The 16,675-nt window shown below is 44.3% G+C and overlaps 1 protein-coding gene across 1 annotated transcript in view; it reads left to right on the top strand.

Annotated features, from left to right (window-relative positions):
- The window catches only part of CDH13 (cadherin 13), a gene marked incomplete at both ends in the record, with an annotated part of 1,025,013 nt that overhangs the window by 373,409 nt on the left and 634,929 nt on the right, over positions 1 to 16,675 (top strand). Inside the window, one exon of the mRNA XM_079724018.1 lies at positions 7,880 to 8,088. Within this exon, the coding sequence (XP_079580144.1) occupies positions 7,880 to 8,088 (209 nt within the window). The remainder of the gene's footprint in view (positions 1 to 7,879; positions 8,089 to 16,675) is intronic.

Below are 16,675 nucleotides of genomic sequence, written 5' to 3'. Positions count from 1 at the left end.
TCAATGGATATGCAGGCCCTGCATGCTAAATGGAGCAATTGAATTCTGTTTGACTAACTGAGCTATGAGTACCAGGATATGTGGTACAGTCTTAAGAGGGAGTAAACAACGTACATTCTGCATTTTTGTTTGTTTGTTTTCTCTTTTTTTACCAGCATACTGCTGAAACAGAGCCATTCTCTTCTGTGTGCAAGTATAGGTTGCTAGAAATAGATCCAAGTGCGTCTGACTGTGGGAGGAATACACCTCCCAGGTTGACTGGTTCCAACCCCACACTACTACTGATCGTCACATATCCCCACACACGTGTACAAGTGGAGTCTTGGCCACCAAGACTCCACCAGGCCACCAACTCTGAGAGGCTTTAAAGTTATGTGTAGACCAGTCTCTACAAATGTATTTAGGACCATTTGCCCATGTAAGATACGAGTGCATGGATCACAGACTCACCCCAAAACACTTATAAGAATAGCACAGATTCCATATTTAGTTCATACCTATCTACATGAGCAGGCCTGCTCTATATTTTGCAGATAAATTTAAATCCATCTGCATTGTTATATTTTCTGGGATCATAATATGGCTTAATTTGCTTCCTCACACATTTCTAGATGGTAAGGATTCTATGCCTTTTCCATTTCCATCCCTAAGAACCACATTCGAAAGAAAGAAATAGAAAAGCATAAAATCAAGGTCAGGAAGATTAAGCCCCTTAATTCACATGCCAAACTTCCCATTTCAATTGTGGTTTTGTCTCCCAGCTAAAGTTTGTCTTTTTGTGACATTTGCATTAAGCCCAGAGGACATTTTGAGTGGAAACATGCTGAAAGCATAATTGAAACTCTGAGTGGTGCCATTCGCCTAATTTGCATTTTCCCCCAGGTGGAGATTTTTTACTTCCCCCCTTTCTTCTCCTAGGGCGTTCAAAGATTATCTCAGAGAATGATGTTGTGCAATTGATTCCAGTAAATCCCCATGTACAGTATATTATATATATAATTTTTTTTCCAGAAGCCATTTTAACTACCAGTGATAAACTATTAAGGAAGTCCTTTGTAGGTTCAGAATAGTACAGATAGCTCCTTTTCCCCCTCAGATAGAGGTTTTCAATATTTGTTCACAAGTTTAATTGTTTATTAGAATTTTTCCTTTCAGTTTTCTTCATGGTGTTATTCTGAGCTACTTAGGAGGTTGTCTCTATAGAAACATCTATTTTAAAAAAAATAGACATAGGCTATTCAATTTCATCCTTCATATGTTCTTTGAACTCTGCACCCTGAAACATGCACTGGCTTGATCTCCATTTAAAAGTTTGAGAATCACTGACGTTTTGATTGTGTCAACAAAGTTCATAATGTAAGACAATGCAGGGCTGATCCTATCAATTGTGCCCTGTAATAGGAAATTTAAGGTGAGATTACAATCAGTGGGGAAGTAGAGTCTGTTTCCTTCAGGAGGAAGAAGAAACAAAGAGTGTTGTGACCTATTTCTGTTTTGATTAATATTAAAACACGCTCGTCGGCGTGGTCTAGATTTGTGCCTTTTCTAAGGTTTTCGTCTTTCTCACGACCTCATTACTCATGTTGTATATATTATTTCAAATATCAGAAGCTCTCCTAGATTATATCAGATAATCATATATAATTATATCAGAGCCCTCCTAGATTTTAAGCCTGAGTAGGGTAGAGCCAGGCATGCATTTGTTCAAATGAGGGAGGAATATAGCCCAAGCCAGCATCTCTGGAAAATGGAACACACATCATTGTGAGGGTTTTAGTGCATGCATGGACAAACATATGTTTTTACTTGACTTCTTAAATTTATTTTAACATTTTTAGAAAAAAACACATTTGGCACATTCATCATGTACTGTAAAGATTATCTTCAAATAATTTTGTAAATGAAAATGTGAGTCAATTAGAAGAAAAATATTAAATGAATAATAGATCAGGTATGAAAGTATGGCTAGACTGTGAATCTGGAAGCTAGCTGGTTTTTAGGAAGGAGCACATTTGCTTAGGCAGACTAGCCTAGACTAACAGGCCTTAACCTCATTCAGCCACACTAGGTCTCGGTTGCCAGAGGAGAAAAGTCCTCACATCAAACGGGTAATGTGAGGATTCACCGCAGTCATGGATAGAAGACTCTCAGCACAGCGTCGCTCTTTTAGAAAAAAGAATGACTTGGGTTTTTGGCCTGTTATCTTTACAAACAATCCATTTGAAGAATATTTAACATCCCTTTGTGGCGTCCACTATGGGCAGGCACTGTAATTTCACTCCTTTGATGTCATTTTTCCTTCATGACTTCTTATGTGAGACAGGTAGGGCTTTGCCAAGAAAAGTGGGGGGATCCAAAGATGGGCAAGTTTGGATCAGAATCATCTGCCTCACTCCTTTAGCCTCAGCAGAAATGTCTGTAGTAACCATCCCCATGGTAACCGCATAGGCCAGAGCATGGGTACCTGGCTAGAAGGAGGTGGAAGGACCCAGGAAGCAGGCAGAAAACCAGCTCGAAGAAGGAAGCTGTGTAGAAAAGGAAAGTGAAGCTCCTTTAATGTCCAGAATTACAGGAATAATGATGAGAATAGTTCTTTTTCATGGGGCACCAGGGTCTGTCCAAAGTGCTTTATGTACCTAGGTATATATCTTGTTTAATGCTCACCGTAAGAATTATAGTACCTATGAGGGGAGGTACTGTTGTTTGTTCCTTGGTTAAAGGGACAGGTGGTTTTCCCAAGGTCTCAGGGCCACTACACATGAGCCAGGATTGGAAAAGGGCTTAGAAACCTACCATTAAAACGGCTTCTTCTTAGGGCACGAGAATAGCAGTTCCTGGCATGATAGGTCCCCACCCTCTTCTCTGTGCCAGGAATCTCTGGGAAATGTGGAAACCTGGCATCTTGACAAGGAATCCATTGTCCAAGGTCCTAGTTCTTGGCCCTGGCTGCATTAGATTCATCTGGGGAGTCTTAAAGAGATACTAGTGCCTGGACCCCAGCCTAGCTATGTCAGAATCTCGGTTCGGAGTTGGGACAGGTATTGCTACTTTTTAAAAATATTCTCTAGGTGATTCTCATAGCCTTGAAAAAGACCCACAGTCTAAAGCACTCACTCCTGAACTGGTAAAAGGTGTCTAAAATACATAAGACCCAATTATGCAACCCTAGTTACTTGATAGCACAAGTTGGGAAGAGAGCTAGAATATATTGAGGGCCTACTGTATGCCAGGTCCTGAATGTAGATGTGGTCTCTCAGTATGCCCTCACCTGGTACCTCTGACGACCTGGAGGGATCTGTGAGAGGCCTGAGGGGACAAGATGGGGGCAGCTGCCCTTTTTCCCCTCATTTATCATTTCTTGGAAATGGATGTGCCGAGAGCTTGAACTATAGATGCAGACTGATCAGACTGGGACCAGGGGTCTGCCTTTTCTGGGTGTGTGGCCTTGAGCATGTTAGTCAGTCTCTCCAAGGCTCAGTCTTTTCTCCCATAGTATGGAAATGATGCTTATAGATTATGCATTCTCAGTGGGGCTGTATGTCACCAAACAGGTGACATGGGTTCTTGGGAGAGAGGCAAAAATTGTACTTTGTGTGTGTGTAGAGTACAGATATACATGCAGTAAATAAACTGGTATACAGTATGTCTATTACATTGACAATTCATGAGAATGGTGGCTATTAGACAAAAACATCTAAAAACGTTCCTGGGTCAGGGGAGGTAATGAAAAAAAGTTGGGAAATGCTGCTATAGATGAGAATTGCTATGAGGCTAAAAGGAGAGACTGAATGTACAGTCTTGGGCACAGAGCCTGGCACTCAGATGCCACTCAGTAAATAACAAGTTACTGTTCTTTGTCAAAACTTCATTCAACACTCACACGCCAATCCCAACTATGCTTAGTGGCTATGCGAAGCTTTATTGGGATTATGAGGGAAGATAAGGCACCACCGCTGACTTCACCAGTGAGCTCAGTCAAAGCTAAGCACAGGAGGCTAAGTGCTGTCCTGAATGGATGCACACAGAGCCTGGGGAACTAAGGGGAGACCATGGCTGAGCTCTTCATTTCCTACCTGGCTCCACTGCTGGGCTCAACCAAGACAAGAGGTGATAAGGGGCCTTCCTTCTCAGTTCCCAGCCTTGTCTTCAGTATCTTCTGTGCCCAGTATGGAAGAGGTACCCGTGCACCACCACCACTAGAGCATCATTTAGCCCCGAGAGAGTAATTAAGTGGAATTGTTATTGATGGCCTCCTGTATGGAAAAGCTTTCTGTTCATTGCTGGAGATGAATAAAAGAATAAGATCCAATTTCTGCCCTTGGTTCTGATGGGGAAAACAGATACATAGAGTGGACCTGTTGATACGATATGATATAAAATTCACTATGTACCGGAAACGCTGGCAACGCAAAGAGGATATTTGGAGAAGTGGCCCAAGCTGCCTCTCCAAGAATGATAGAGTTAATGACAGAGGTAATGACAGAGTCAGCAGGGTGAAGAAGCTGGGAAGTACTTACCTTCTGCACAGAGGGAGCGATACAGCCCATCGAAGGGCAGGAGAGGAGCGTAGCTGTCGGGAGGTGCGGAAGTGGCTAATGTGGGAGACAGGGTGAAGATGGACGCCAGTGGGGTCAGTGGACAGCTTGGACAGGGAGGATCTTGGGTGTTGAGCATTGTTTTGCATGGGGAGCCAGAGCTGTATGAGACTCAAGAGGAGGAAAGTCAGTTCTGCAGTTGTGATGGACGGGTCCAGATTTCCTTCAAGGAATACGTCTTTCTGTGGCCTTCCAGACCCCACATTTCCCGGACCAGCTTATCTCTTCTTTGCTTTCTCCCTTGCTCTCTGTGCCCATCTCACTGGCTTACATGCAGCTCCCTGAGTGCCACAGGGCCGTTCCACATGTTGTGGTTCTGTCTGCCTGTAATAAGTCCCCTATTAATGTCCATCTCCACCCCTCCACCCTCACACTAGACTTCAAGCCAGGGACTGTGTCCCTCTTTGTTCAACATTATAACCCCAACATCTGGCATAACCTGGGCTTAGGAAATATTTGTGGAAGGAAGGAAGGAAAGAGAAAAGGCAGGAAGGAAGGGAAGAAGGAAGGAATTGACCTGTGAAACTAGAATCCCTACAGGGTCTTTCTATTCTGGGAAGATAATTATTGTGGTGATAATAACCATATTAGCCTTTGTATGCCTTCCCTAGCCTCCAGCCCTTCCCAGCTGAGACTGTCTTCTTTGGTCCTACCCAGGGACTAAGGCCAGACCAGCATCCTGGCAAAATAGACAACAAGTTCCCAAGCAGGCCCTGTCATCTGAGCAGTGTGCCTTCAGTGGATTGATGCTAACTGATGCTGACAATGGAAGCGACCTCCGTGTCTCTCCTTCATATAGTTCACTTCCAAAACCTGAACCAGCCACGCCCAATCACTCTTAGCTACGAGGATGGTCAGAAGAAGTGAACAGGTGTCTGAGAACTGCAGACTCCCAAGAGATCCCATGTGTGTACATTACAGAGAAGCCCCTAGAGCTGACTTGGCAGCCAGGAAAGGCGCTGGAGCCCTGACACAGAGGGACCTCGAGGTGGCACTGGCACCCTGTGAAGTGCTTCTGGGCTGGACGGGAACGTGGGAGCAGGACTGAGCTGGGGACTCAGGTCATTATATGCAGGTTCTGATGGGATTTCAGGAGGGGAGTGTTTTACAACAGAGCTTTGTCTTTACTGAGATCAGGTAGTGGTGAAAAGCAGACAGACCAGGGTTCAAATCTTGGTTTTATGATTTACAGACTGTGTGCTGGGCACCTCCTTTGCCCTCTCAGAAGCCTCAGTTACTTTATCTACAGACTGTGGAGGGAGGGGGTCAAAACTGTTGTAAAGATTAAATAAGGTCATGTACGTAAAATGCTTAGCACTGAGTCTCATGTGTAGAAAGTGTTCAACTCACATTAGCCATTATAATGAGCAGCTAAAATGGTTACTATCACCGTAAGAATTATGGTCCCAGAATAGAAAGATCAGCTTAATTCAGCAGTTATATGGCTTTAACAGTGTACTTGGACCCAGGTAGATATTGTCACTAAAAGACACACAAGAAGGTTCCTGGTAGTAATATTTTAAGAACCCCAAACTGGAAATAGCCCATATGCCCATTAACAGTAGCGTACGTAACTAGACGCAGTATGGCCACATAATGGAATTCTATACACTGACGAGGATAAACTGCGCTACTTGCAGCCACTTGGATGAATCTTACAAACATAATGTTGAGTGAAAGAGGCAGACATAAATGAGCACCCACTCTACGATTCCATTTGCATGAAGTGCAAGTACAAATGAAACTCATCTATGGTACTAGAAGTTAGGATAGTGTAGCCTTTGGGGAGGAGGGTAGGGATTTTACTCAGGGAGGGGGAGGAGGGGGGGCTGGTAATATTTTGTGTCTAGGGCTGGGTGCTGGGTACACGGGTGTGCCCACTTTGTGAAAATTCATTGAGCTGTACCTTCTGATTTATGTGCGCTTCTGTATCTGTCTTATGCTCCAATTAAAGGTTTAGTAAACAAACAAACAAGCCTGTTTAGCAGAGAGCTAAGAAAACAAAAGTGGGAGTGGGGAAGAAAGCAGGTAATACAATTCCACGCTTACCCACAGGGTCCCCAGAGTTTACAGAGGAAGGCAGATGGGCACACACACACACAGACAATAAGTGGTGATACCTGTAGTAACAGAATAGTGCACTAAGTAAAGACGCACCGCAGAGGGAAGTGTGATGGATCAGCTGTCACAGCTGCTGCTCATGGTAACGGCCCTGAGCTCCATGCGGTTCCGCCAGCATGGCTGCTGCTCGGACACGACCTAGCCATACAACTGTAGGAAGTGCCCTCACATCTATCCAGCCACTGTCCTAATCTGGGCCAGGCATCATTGGTATGACACCAAACTAACAGTTTTCTTGGCTTCTCTTCTTGCCCTTCTCCAAACCACTCTCTAGAACCCAGAGCTACTAAATTAGAATCTTTGGACTGGGTGCTCAGTACTTAAAAAACAAATCTCCCATGTTATTCTGATACACCCCAGCCCTGTGGGAAGCACTGATCTACATTGGAACCAGAACACACACCTGACCTTGACCCTCTCCACACTAAAAATAGTTCAGGGCTATGGACCAGAACACACGCCTGACCTTGACCCTGTCCACACTAAAAATAGTTCAGGGCTATGAGGCAGCCCCCTAACTTAGTGGCATTTCCTAATTTGTATCTGAAGGACATGTTCAGCTTCATTTCAAGCCTCTCCACCTCCCCAGCCCTGCATCATTTCAAGTCCACCTCTGGTCCCAGTGCACTGAGTTAGTTCTCTTTCTCTGAGTCTGTTTTGTTACTTCACCACCTCCATGTCTTTGAGTAACCTAGAACCCCAATACCCTCTTAGGGGCCTTCTAATTTCCCATTCATCTTCAAGACCCAGCTCAGATATCGTGCCTTTGAAGCTGTCCCTCAAGGCTCCTGAACTCTCTGGTTCTGCCACAGCACCTCATACAGAAGGGAGCAGATCGTGTCCTCAAATGTCACTCCACCATATCTGACTGTACGCTTTACTCACTACACTCCAGGGCAGGAAAGAGGTTCTCTTTGTGCATCAAAGGGCTTTGCACCTGCCTGGGCCATGGGAGGTGATTAAGGACGATTCTTGATTGAGTGAGGTCCTTCAGCAAGTCAAAGCCATATGGCTACAAGAGGGTGCTGTGGGGTAAGGGGCAGCATTCGTGGGTCTGGAATGCAGAGTGGTAATGCACATTTCATGGTCAAAGGTAGCTCCAGGACCGAGCTGCGCAACCTACTCACACTCCTGTTTCTGTTCATGTGTTTTGTTTTTGCCAGTGACCTTCAGTGACTGTAAGGGAAATGACAAGCTACACTATGAGATCTCAAGCCCGTACTTCAAGGTGAACAATGATGGCAGCTTAGTCGCCCTGAGAAACATAACTGCAGTGGGCAAGACTCTGTTCGTCCATGCCCGGACTCCCCATGCGGAAGACATGGCAGAACTCTTGATTGTCGGGGGGAAAGACATCCGGGACTCCTTGCAGGTAATAGAACTGCTTGGGATAAGTTGGGTCCAAGGAGGAATATTGCGGTCTGTATGTCTTATGGGAAAAATGGGTCTTTGGTTTATTATTGGTCAAGATTCTTTTGTTGTTTGCAAATGATAGAAACCTAACTCAAAACACAGTCTGGCCGGGGGAATTTTGGGGGTCATGTGACAAATATTTCAGGGATAGCTTTGCCTGCTAGCATGGCTATGTATCCGTGCCCATGTGACGACATCAGCTTTGGTCTTATCCATCTGTGGTTCCATTTTCCTTCTACTGTCTTTACTCTTAGACAGTCCCAACCATCCCTGCTTCCCTGTGTGGAGGTCTCAGCAGCTCCACTTCATTTGCTCAGTCTGATGTCACCTGAGAGAGCATCTCTTCCTGCTACTGCCAACCCAAGCTTGAAATCGAATCTCATTGGCTGTCCTTAGAGCGTGCGTCCATCCCTGAACCAGTTACTGTGTCCATTTGGTCCTGAGGCTCTGGTTGGCTAAGTCTGGGTCACATGCCTTGCCCCCAAACCAGGGTAGACTCAGCCCCACCTAAAGTATATGGACTGAGAGTGAAAAAGAGGGTCGTTAATTACTCAGAGTAAGTTAGGATGCTGTCATCTAAGGAAGGGAAATGGATGTTGGGCAAGAACCAGAGTCGCCCACTGGAGTTGTATATGAGGCAACCATGGCATATAGCGCTGCCCCTTTGCCGTGCACTGGTGCCCGTTCCTTTCCGCACGCACATGTATGCAGATCTCTGCCCCTGCACACGTGTGACTTTAGGAATGCCACAAAGTGCCCTTCAGACTTCCTGATTGTGTCATCCAGAAACATTTGGTACAATGGACTTAACCTACTCCTGCTTCACCAGGAGTTCAGAGACTCTGTGGCTTCTCAGTTATAGAAAGGGATGACATACAGCAGGACCCAGGCAAAATAATAACAATAATAATGGCATGTCCCCTGCTTGGTGCGGCTAGCCTTTTCCTACCGGCTGCTGGCCTGCTCTCACCCAGTTTTTTAAAGCCTGTGATTCCCACTGCCTTTCTCCATCTGCCACACTCCCCGTAACCCTGCTTTATCTGCTAATTTTGTTCAGTGGTGGAGTGAACACTGATTCCACAGCTGGGGAGCAGAGACAGTACAAATGGCAATGTGAGTGTTGCTTTCCTGCCAATGCTGTCTGTGTGATCTTGAAAGAATCATATATCTGCAGACTAGAGGGGTTAAACAGTATGCAATGGCAAATAAGTGGCATGTATGCTGCCCCACTCTGTCACCGTATACATGGCAGATATTGCTAATCACCCCTGGCTTGACCTGAGTATCTCTCCCAATACAATGCTTCTGGAAGCTACACTCCATTGGTCATTTAGAGATGTTTGTAGGGCTGGAATATATTTGCCATCCCTGGACTGGACAAGCTCCATAATTCCCCTTTATATCTGTGAATCTGTGAGTTAAGGGTAGATAGCAAGCTACAAATGAATCCACATTGTGCCACTGACGTTTTCAAAAGAAAATAGGATCTGGGTGAATACGTACCAGTGTGGTAATCCGTTGGCACCACAAAAGCAAGCTTATCTCTCACTTAGCCATGGTCATTTTCACAGCATCTCACTAACTGGTGATATAAATGACTTCCAAATATCTAAAGCAACAAAACTGCCAGAATGTGCAGCACAAAGTGCTTCTTGGGAACAAGTAAATGGCACAGAGATTCACAGAAGGGGGTTCACATGCAGGATGGAATGTATTTAGGTGAATATTGTTCATTGGGATTGACAGCTCATCTTTAAATCTGGAACAGACAGTATCATAGTATTTAGCTCAAAGCAGAGCAGAAGGGATTGGAGGCACTTCTTAGGACAAGACTTTGCTTTCATAGGCTTGGAGACCCAGGATCGTTACCAAGAGACTCAGTCTTGAAGAGCTGGTCTCTTGAGTTCCAGAAAGACACCCTTCTGGAGGCAAAGCTCCTTGGAGCCCCGGCTGTTTCTCATTTGTCTCTTTCTGAACACACCGTCCACATAGCTTGGCTGCAGTCGTTTGCTTCTTATAAAGCACAGTGGAGGCTGCTGTCCTGGTCAGTTTGCCAGGCTCCAGCTGAACAGGGCATTCATCTCCCGCCTCCAGTAATTCTATGAGGTTTGAAAATCGGCCTTGTGAAGTTGCCCAGATGTGTCCATAATACAAAAAGTCCAAAAAAAGAAAAGACTAGGAAAACAAAATAGCTAGGCAGAGAGGCCCTCTAAGGAAAGCACAGTCCTTAACAGATACCCAGTTGGTATTTTTGAAGCCCTACTCTGTGTGGCAAAGTGGGCCAGCTGCTAGAGAAGGAAAGCAGTAAGTACACTAGTCAGCTCCGCTCCTGGTTGGGGAGAGAAAGTGAACGCGTATGTTGATTAAGTACCAAGTAGGGAGGCAGTGGTGATGGCTGCTCTGTGCCTTTAGAGATGCGAGAGGGCAGGGGAGGTGGGGCTGGTAACTACAGCCAGTGAGTGCATGGCGCTTACTGTGTGCCGTGTGCTGCACTCACGGGCCACAGAGGCTGACTCATCTCCCCACCACCGATGAGGCACATGCTACTGTCCCCATTTTACAAACTGGGGTAAACCGAGGCACAAGGAGGTGAGTGAGAACCTGTATTGTGTAGCAGGACTCTCATAAGTGTGTGCATCTCAGGGTATGCTTATTAATGGGCGTTATTCCTAACCCTCGCAACCTCCCTGTGAGGCTGCTGTTGGCACTCCCTTCCTACAGATGTGAGGACTTGGCCAAGATCTCCTAGCTTGAAATTGGCAGAAATGAGATTGAGATTCTGGCCTCTCCACCTGTTCTCCTTCCTGCCACTTTGCCCCCCAGAGGACTGTGCCCCTTGGGTGGCTACCCATGGGTCCGAAGGTGAGGGCATGAGTTAGAGCAATATAGTAGCGATGGAGGGGAACAACCAGTGGAAGGTGTGGTTTGAAGGAAGAAAGGGCCACGATTCAGCATCCTGATGGTTCCACATTGTCTAGCCTAGGAGGATGGAGACGGATTGGACCAGTCAGGGAAGGCGTGGTGGGGACAGGTGAATGGTCCAGCTTTGATGCGTTGAGTTGGCGGCTCCTGGGGACATCTTGATAGAGACAGGGATGGATCTCTGGGTAAACATCTGGGGGAAAAGCAGCATAGTGGTGGGGCTTTGGCTTTGGTGTCAAACTTCAGCGGGTTCAAATTTCTGTTCCACCACTTATGATTACGTGACCTTGGGCAAGCCACTCATCTCCCCGCACTTCAACACCCTCATCTGCGAAGCAGGGTTAAGAATAGAGCTTCTATCACAGAATCACTCCATTGGGCTCAGCACCAGACACCAGGTGACCTGTCCCATCAATGGCATTATTTTAGAACCTCTCGAGAAGGGATAAGGAACCATGGGCTAAATGTCCTCTCTGGGACCATGACACAGAAAACAGAGATTAGAGGTAGAAGAAGAAAGTAAGGCCTAAGAGAGAAACAAGGGCACTGGGGCACCCAGCACAATCAAAACAGGAGAGATGTGGGTGGTTTCACATCGCTATGTTTGGGAAGGAAGGAATCTCTAAGACAAATGTAACCCCAGTGAAGCCCAATTCAGCTGCAGTAACTGGAGCCCAGCAATTCTTTAATAAAAGGATGTGCCTCTCTTACCTTACCTGCTCCCTGCGACCCCGTTTCACGGGAAAGCCTGTAGCCCAAATCTGTGAAGTCTGATTGTTAATGCTTTAATTATAGATGCTCAAGCTATTGCTGCCTTTTTAATGGGTTGCCCAGAAGCTAGTACCTTCCTGGTCCATGTAAGATCATCTTAGATCTGCATGGGTGGAGGAGCAGTTTAATCCCTTGTCTTTGGACAGACGAGGGGGGATGGTTAAGGAGGGGGCCAAGGTTAACCATGCATGCACAAAGGCGTTTTCTAGCCTGTGGAATGTGATCATGAACTTGACTCACAGAAGTATGTCTGGACAGAACCGTGGCTTGTCCCCACCAGATCTGCTGTCCCTCACTGCCTGGCAATGGTGAACATGAAGACAAGAGAACATTTGCTTTTATTTACTTACTTATTAATTGGTTAGTTATTTTTACCTTGAATATAGAACTCCAAAGGTTTACATGGAAAAGCTCTGTGTTTCATTCCTTTTGCATCTTGGATAGAGATGTCTTTACCTGCTGTGTAAATGGGACTCATCAACCTCATTTACACGTTTCAAGCCTGGGGAAAAAATATGCCACTCATTTATTTATATTTCTAATTTAAGAATTTGTAGCTTCCATAACTGTAGATTATGGCACCAAATTCTGACATCAAATAAGAACTCAATAAAGTCAGGCTGGGAAGTAAGAACATCACAGAGCTTGCAGGAATGTACTTTGAATTGATGTTTCGGAGCTAAAGAGACTGTAGCTACCAGCTACATTTTGAAATGTGAGAGTTCACGCTCTAAGCAACTCTAGAATTTAGACACCTGTGACCCAGGCAACTGGGTCTCATGAGCAAAGGAGGAGACATGCATATAGCAGAAGGGAGAGTTGTGGAGGCCCACAGGCTACAGGCTTGAATCAGGCTTCCCTGCCCCCAGACTGGGGTTATCAGTGCAAATCTGATCCCATCACTCCTCTGCTTACTTCCTCATCAGGCTATTTGGCTCTTGGGATAAATTCTGAAGTCTTTATATATGTGTGAAAAGGTCCTTTACAGTCTAGCCTGGTCTCTACAGCCTTCCCTCAAGCCTGATTCCTTTTCATTTCTAAGTGGCTTGACCTGCTGAAATGTTACTTCCTCCCAGAGCCTTCCCTGGTACCCGTTCCAAAGGAAGGTCTCCCCTGCTAGTTTCACTTCTAGCACCTGTTCTATTCCTTCCTGGCCTTCTTCTCAGTTGGTAGTTAAGCATTTACTTCCTTATTTAGGTGTTTGAAGTGTGGCTCCCTGATGAGACTATAAGCTCCCTGAAGGCAGGAATATAGTGTGTTTGCTTTCTACTTCCCTCTCTCACTCCCTGCTTTCCTTCCTTTCTTCCTGGTGTGTCCACTGCTCTATCTTCAGCACCTGGCACAGTGCTGGCGTATACTTGGTTTTCAGTAAATGTCTTTTGAATAAATGCATGAGTAGATTGAGTCCCTCATTTCATACCACTCCCTGCATTGAGCTCTGCCCCCCCCAATACCAAACCACATGTGGTTTCTTGAACTGGCCGAGCTCTCCCTCCCGTTCATGCTGGCCATTGCTCTGTCTGGATTATTCCCTCTTCGCCATGACCCCAGCTGCCCCATGGCCAGCACCAATTGACAGGGCTAACTCTTTTGAAACTTCTGGACCGGCAAAGATTTCTCTTCTTCAGGGACACCTCTCTGACTGTCCCCTGGCTGGTTAAGTGAGTTTTCCTCCATGCTCCTCAGAGAGCCCTGCCTGGTTGCCCCCCATCATAGCCTTAAACTTTAACCGTCTCGTTTTTCTGTGTTGGTTTTCGTCTCGATTCTGAGCTCTGGAACTCAGGGCCCTGGCTTCCATGCAGGAAGGCTGAGAACACTGCCCTGGAGCTGGACACCTTGGCATGATTCCCAGTGCCACGCTTGCCACCTCTGCTCCAGTTCCATCAGACGTAGAATAGGCTCATAATAGTATCAACTTCACAGAGATGTCACAAGGATTAAATGAGTAAATGTATGCAAAGTATTTAGAGCAGTGCCGAGCACAAAGTAGGGGCCACGAAAAAGCCAGTTATTCCTCCTCATCATATCATTAGAGTCAGACTGTAATACATGCACAGTGAGTGAACTGGGCAAATTCAGACAACGCAATCCTTCCTCCCTTCCAATAAGACCAAATTCTGTCACTTATACAACCTAGAGAATTCAAGATTATACGTGAACTTACGTGAAACACTGACTAAACTTCCGAGAGAGGATTCTTTATTCCTATGGGTTCACCTAACAAACATCAAAAGACTTGCAGTATGTAGAAGTTAATTACAAACAGTTTACACTTCTTAACTGGAAGTCAGTGCATGGTATTCTCAGTAAAGGGAAACTGGTCTCTTAATCAAGTTGCTGAAATTAAATGCAAAAAATATATATATATTTTCCCCCTTTTTTGGCCATTTTAAAAATCCCTGAAAAAAAAGTAAGATGAACAGAGAAAGTTATGACAGAGATTGAAAAGGCAAAATTTAAGGCTTGTTTACCTTGTTTGATCATTACCACTGTAAACATGCAATTTAAAAGACATAAGTTTGGGGCTTCCCTGGTGGTGCAGTGGTTGAGAGTCCGCCTGCCGATGCAGAGGACGCAGGTTCGTGCCCTGGTCCGGGAGGATCCCACATGCCGCGGAGCGGCTGGGCCCATGAGCCATGGCCGCTGAGCCTGCACATCCGGAGCCTGTGCTCCGCAACGGGAGAGGCCACAGCAGTGAGAGGCCCGCGTACTGCAAAAAAAAAAAAAAAAAAAAAAGACATAAGTTTGGCTCCTAATCCAGTTCCAAGAATCATGATGGAAATAGTTCCAAAAAAATAAAATAAAGGGAGCAATTAGAGGAAGGAGCAACTTGGGAGAAACCATTGTTTTTATTTTTAATATTTAAAATAAAATATGTCATCAACTGATCAGAAGCCAATATTAATATTGCTGTTAATTATGTATCTTGATCCTCAGGGGAATTATACCTTTTAAATCCACTGCTTTGCAGAATCTTAAGGTTCCATTTGTTAAGTACCTCTTGGAACGGTGAGTCTAGTAGCTCAAAAGCAGTGGCTGAGTGCCCCTCTGTTCCTGCATATGTATGTGTTCTGGGACATTTAGCTGAATTGTTGTGGATGATGTTAATTAACCGGGAGCTGGAATGACTCCAAACTGGGATTTAATCAAACATTTAGTACTTAATAAGTCATGTGGCACTGAAAAGGCACCTAACTCCTTTGAGGTTTGGTTTTCTCATCTGTACAGTGATACCCTGGCCTTGCTTATATACAATAATGGGGTACATGAAATTGAAAAAATATGTATTGTACCTAACCCAGTGCTAACAGGATTCTCAATCACGAATTGTTTATTCTTCACTGAAGTACCCAGTTGCTGTCACTTATGCATATTTTTTTCCATTTTTCCTAATCTCACACATTCTAGACAAAAATATTTTTGCACTTTTGTTACTGAGATAAACTCCAGTTTTTATCCTCCCTGAGCCAACCATTTGAGTCTTCTCCGTTCTGGCCACTATACCATCTAACCCCCAAAGTGCCTGTCACACTGCATCCATGTGACTTGACTTCATTTGTTTAAAGCATCTCTGAGAATGAGAGCAACCAGCTTATGGTAAAATTAATAGCCTTGTCTCCAGATCTTATCACATTGACTGGGAGGGGCTTGGAGTCTGTCAAGCTGGTCAGTGGTATTGATCCTGCTCCCATGAAATACGTTTTATAACCACCATAGTGGAGAACCAATCTGTGCATTTACTGTGGCCATAAAGAAATGAAGAGTTAAAGCTGTATATATGTAATATGCTCTGATTTAACAAGAGTGATAACTTCAAAAACCTGCAGAGGACCACTGTTCATGGCAAACGCCTCCCCAGTTACTATTAAGGGAAATTAGTAACCATTTAACTGTCACCCAAATTGGGGAAAATATATAGCTCCAAAATTATGGTACAGATCCACGAATTGGGCCTAGAATAGGGTATTAGGCTGTTACATTTTGACACACAACTAAATTGTTATGTTTATGATTCTTAGCTCCAGGATACTATTCAAATATAGTAGATGAGACATCCTTCGACTCATTAATTTAAGTAGATAACAGATGGCCTTGTGGATCAGAATCTAAGAAAACTATATTCTGAAGATTAATTTTAATTGAAATGCTTGGAGAAAAATAACTGATCCCATAGAAAGTCTAGATAACTAAAAGTAGCTTCTTTTTGGCTTGTGAAGACTCAAGATTTTATGTTGTACAGAAGTGTGGGCCAATAGAAAAACAATGCGAGCCACATATGTAATTTTAGGTTTCCTTATTTAGAAAAAGACACAGATGAAATTAATTTTAATAGTATATATTAAACCAGGCACTTCCCTGGTGGTCCAGTGGGTAAGAGTCCCCACTCCCAATGCAGAGGGCCTGGGTTCGATCCCTGGTCAGGGAACTAGATCCCACATGCATGCTGCAACTAAGAGTCTACATGCCTCAACTAAGAAGCCTGCATGCCGCAGCTAAGACACAGTACAGCCAAAATAATAAATAAATAAAGCTAATAAAAAATAGTATATATTAAACCATATATAGTATATATTTAACATATATATTTAACCATAAATATACCCAATGTATATATTGTATATTTTATATATACACATATACATACACCCAATATATGCATATTAGGTTAAATTTCATAGATGTAGATATTCTCTATATAGATATATCTCTATATTTCTGTATATCTATATATAGATACTCTCCATATCTATATAGATATATCTATATATATCTCTATCTCTCTACATATACATATATACATACATATAGGCATATAGGCAGAGATATATCTAAATAGATATGGAGAGTATCTA

The sequence above is a fragment of the Hyperoodon ampullatus genome (genome assembly GCF_949752795.1).
Source record: "Hyperoodon ampullatus genome assembly, chromosome: 18".
In the NCBI taxonomy this organism is placed as follows: Eukaryota; Metazoa; Chordata; class Mammalia; order Artiodactyla; family Ziphiidae; genus Hyperoodon; species Hyperoodon ampullatus.
The sequence above is the reverse complement of the archived record's forward strand: the minus strand, read 5'-3'. Positions and strand labels throughout refer to the sequence as shown.